The 2635-nt window shown below is 36.9% G+C and overlaps 1 protein-coding gene across 1 annotated transcript in view; it reads right to left on the bottom strand.

Annotated features, from left to right (window-relative positions):
- The window catches only part of LOC108514096 (histone deacetylase 8-like), a gene marked incomplete at both ends in the record, with an annotated part of 5808 nt that extends 4894 nt beyond the window's left edge, over positions 1 to 914 (bottom strand). The window contains 1 exon segment of the mRNA XM_017850128.1: positions 802 to 914. Coding sequence (XP_017705617.1) covers positions 802 to 914 — 113 coding nt within the window.
- Positions 915 to 2635: the final 1721 nt, after the last annotated feature.

Raw genomic sequence — 2635 nt, 5'->3', positions numbered from 1 at the left:
AAAAAAAAAAAAAAAAAAAAAAAATCCCTGGAAACAGGGAAATGGCAATCATTGATGTGAAGGAGGAGTATTTTTAAGTAAGAATTTATGGGATAAGTGTTCTTAAATAAATGGAAATACTACGTGTCCCAGACAGGATTTCTTAAAGAAACAGAATGTGGCAACTGTCACTGGAGCTCTACATTCTAGATGGAAAATACATAGGATGGTCAGATAAGTCCTGTCAGTGGAGTCTTCTAAGAGAGGATTAATGGGTTAAGGCAAACTGTTAAGCGATTCTGCTATTAAACGTTAGGGAAGATGTCCTGTTTGTACGGCACTAAATATTTTAGCAATACAAAGAAACGACACAGATTCTGATCACTACACGAGTTGGCAGCTTATTGGTGAAAAAATTCAGAATGTTAGCCCATCATATGCCCATTCTATCTTGAGAAAAGCATCAATGAAAAGAGACAAGACTGTCATCTCTATAGATTCCCTTAGAACCAGTGGAAATGGCCTGAGGGAGGTTACTGAGCACTGGAGTAAACATTAGGTAAGATTTTCACTTCTTAACATTCTCTATTAGTTCTAGAGGTTTGCTACAGGAGGAGAGAGGAGAGGAAATTACAGGAGCCTGGCTTGGGCAGCAAAGCAGGAATTGCATCAATTAGAGGAATCACTACACTACCTACTTTAAATTCTCAATTAGGAAAATTTCAATTATAGCAGACATTTCTACCAGTTGCCTAGAAGCAGCTTAACTGATAAAAACCTGCTGTCTTAGCAGCAAAGCATCTTTAAAACCAAAGGGCTTACCATCTCCATGGTGCAGATCCAAATCCACGTAGAGAATACGCTCAAATTTCCGTCGCAATCGTAATATTCCCAGGACAGCATCATTGAGATAACAAAAACCAGATGCTTCATCTCTGTAAGAAAACAAGTTGCTATAGCCAACAGCCAAAAAGCAATCCAAGGGAGTCTTTACAGCCAAGGATCTAACCCTTGAGATCTAGTCCCCTAAAGTTCCCCTTCTTTTAAGAAAACAAAATCCATCTACAAAGATTATAAGTAAATGACCCAGAATGATCAGGGAATGAAGGGTTTCAGTAAAGTAAATATTCGGGTAAACTGGTAACATTTTCCATTCATGATCCCAGATTTTCAAAGCATTAGAATATTATAACTATATTGAACAAGAGAGAACCACCTTTCCCTGGATTTAGGAATCACTTCAAAAAATTAGTATACCCTGGGGTCATCACGAGGAACACTGGTAATCACTTACAGGACTTTAAGAAAGCTAGAATCTAGAAGAGGCCTTAAAGACAATCTTGCTCAGCCAGATGTTAGAGATTGGATTCTCTGTACTGACCCTATGACATAACCTAGAATTTTTAAAAAGTTAGTTTTGGCACTTGTTGCTCATAAAAGCTGAGTGTAGAACATACAAATGCATAATCTCCTGGGCAGTATAACGTGGTTGCCTGTCTGTAAATGCAGTTATTACAATGAAGAGTGAAGCAGTCTTTTCTAAAGTTGTTTTGTTTTCTTCACTAAAATTGTCTTCATTGACTTCACTGGTGTCCTTTAACTTTTGTGCTATCAGTGATATTGCGTCACTTTAACCCCTTGTCAAGGTTAAACTGCTCTTTTACTACACTTCCATCAAGCCTTGCTGATTAGATGTAAAATAACATTCTTTATCATCAAGAGTGTATTGTAAGTTATTTTTAAGGCCTCATCCTAAATGCTTAATTTATTTTGCTTCCACAGACACTTCAAATATCCAGCCCATTTCTTCTGAGTTCTCCTTGAGATTGCATAGGCATAAGCAACAGTTAAAATGGCATCTTTGCTACTATGAGACTGTAAAGCTCTTTGTAGTGCCTACACAATGCATAAACTTCTTCATGAAATCTCTTCCATAATAACATTTCATATTCTAAATAATGCTCTGGTTCACAGGCTGAATCAATGACATGTACACTGGCAAGCAGAAGGTTGGTAAAAATATCTCTAGACACTGACTCTGCTTCATGATGGTGAACTCAGCAATCATCTAGCCAAAGAATAGCTTGGCCTTAGATATGCAACCAGGTAGGGACCAACTAAAGAAAAAGATTTCTCCATCTATGAATTCTCTTTAAGTAAGGATTAAATATGTGATTTTGGACGTTCTTAGATGCGAATGCTATTTTTCAATTATGAAAAGTTTACATTTTGTAAGTTTACTGCCTTTGCACATTAAAAAAAGAGATAATCTGTCATCCTTTTGAACATCAATAACTTTTAGGTAGATGGGACAGAACACTAAGTGCTAGGCAAAAAGAGGAGAGAGATGTGGAGGAAGAGTACAAATCAATACAAGACATATTTCCTTTCCTCACAGAACGTACAATTAAATTGGGGAGATAAGGCATGAAACAAACAAAAAAGGCAACCAGAAATAATATGGCACATAAAGGAGAATACAGAGAAAAGCTACAGAGAAAATTGACAAAATATACTCTTCTCATTGATAACATTGAGATTTGCCCAAGCCCTGTGTTTTTGCAAAAACAGTGATGGTTAAGAAACCTTACACCCTTTTGTGTTATCAGAAATGACAAACTGCAAAGAACCACAATGCCCTGGCATATTCTCTCTC

This window comes from Rhinopithecus bieti, unplaced genomic scaffold (assembly GCF_001698545.2).
Source record: "Rhinopithecus bieti isolate Rb0 unplaced genomic scaffold, ASM169854v2 scaffold_34289, whole genome shotgun sequence".
Classification (NCBI taxonomy): domain Eukaryota; kingdom Metazoa; phylum Chordata; class Mammalia; order Primates; family Cercopithecidae; genus Rhinopithecus; species Rhinopithecus bieti.
This window is presented reverse-complemented; position numbering and strand designations above follow the sequence as displayed.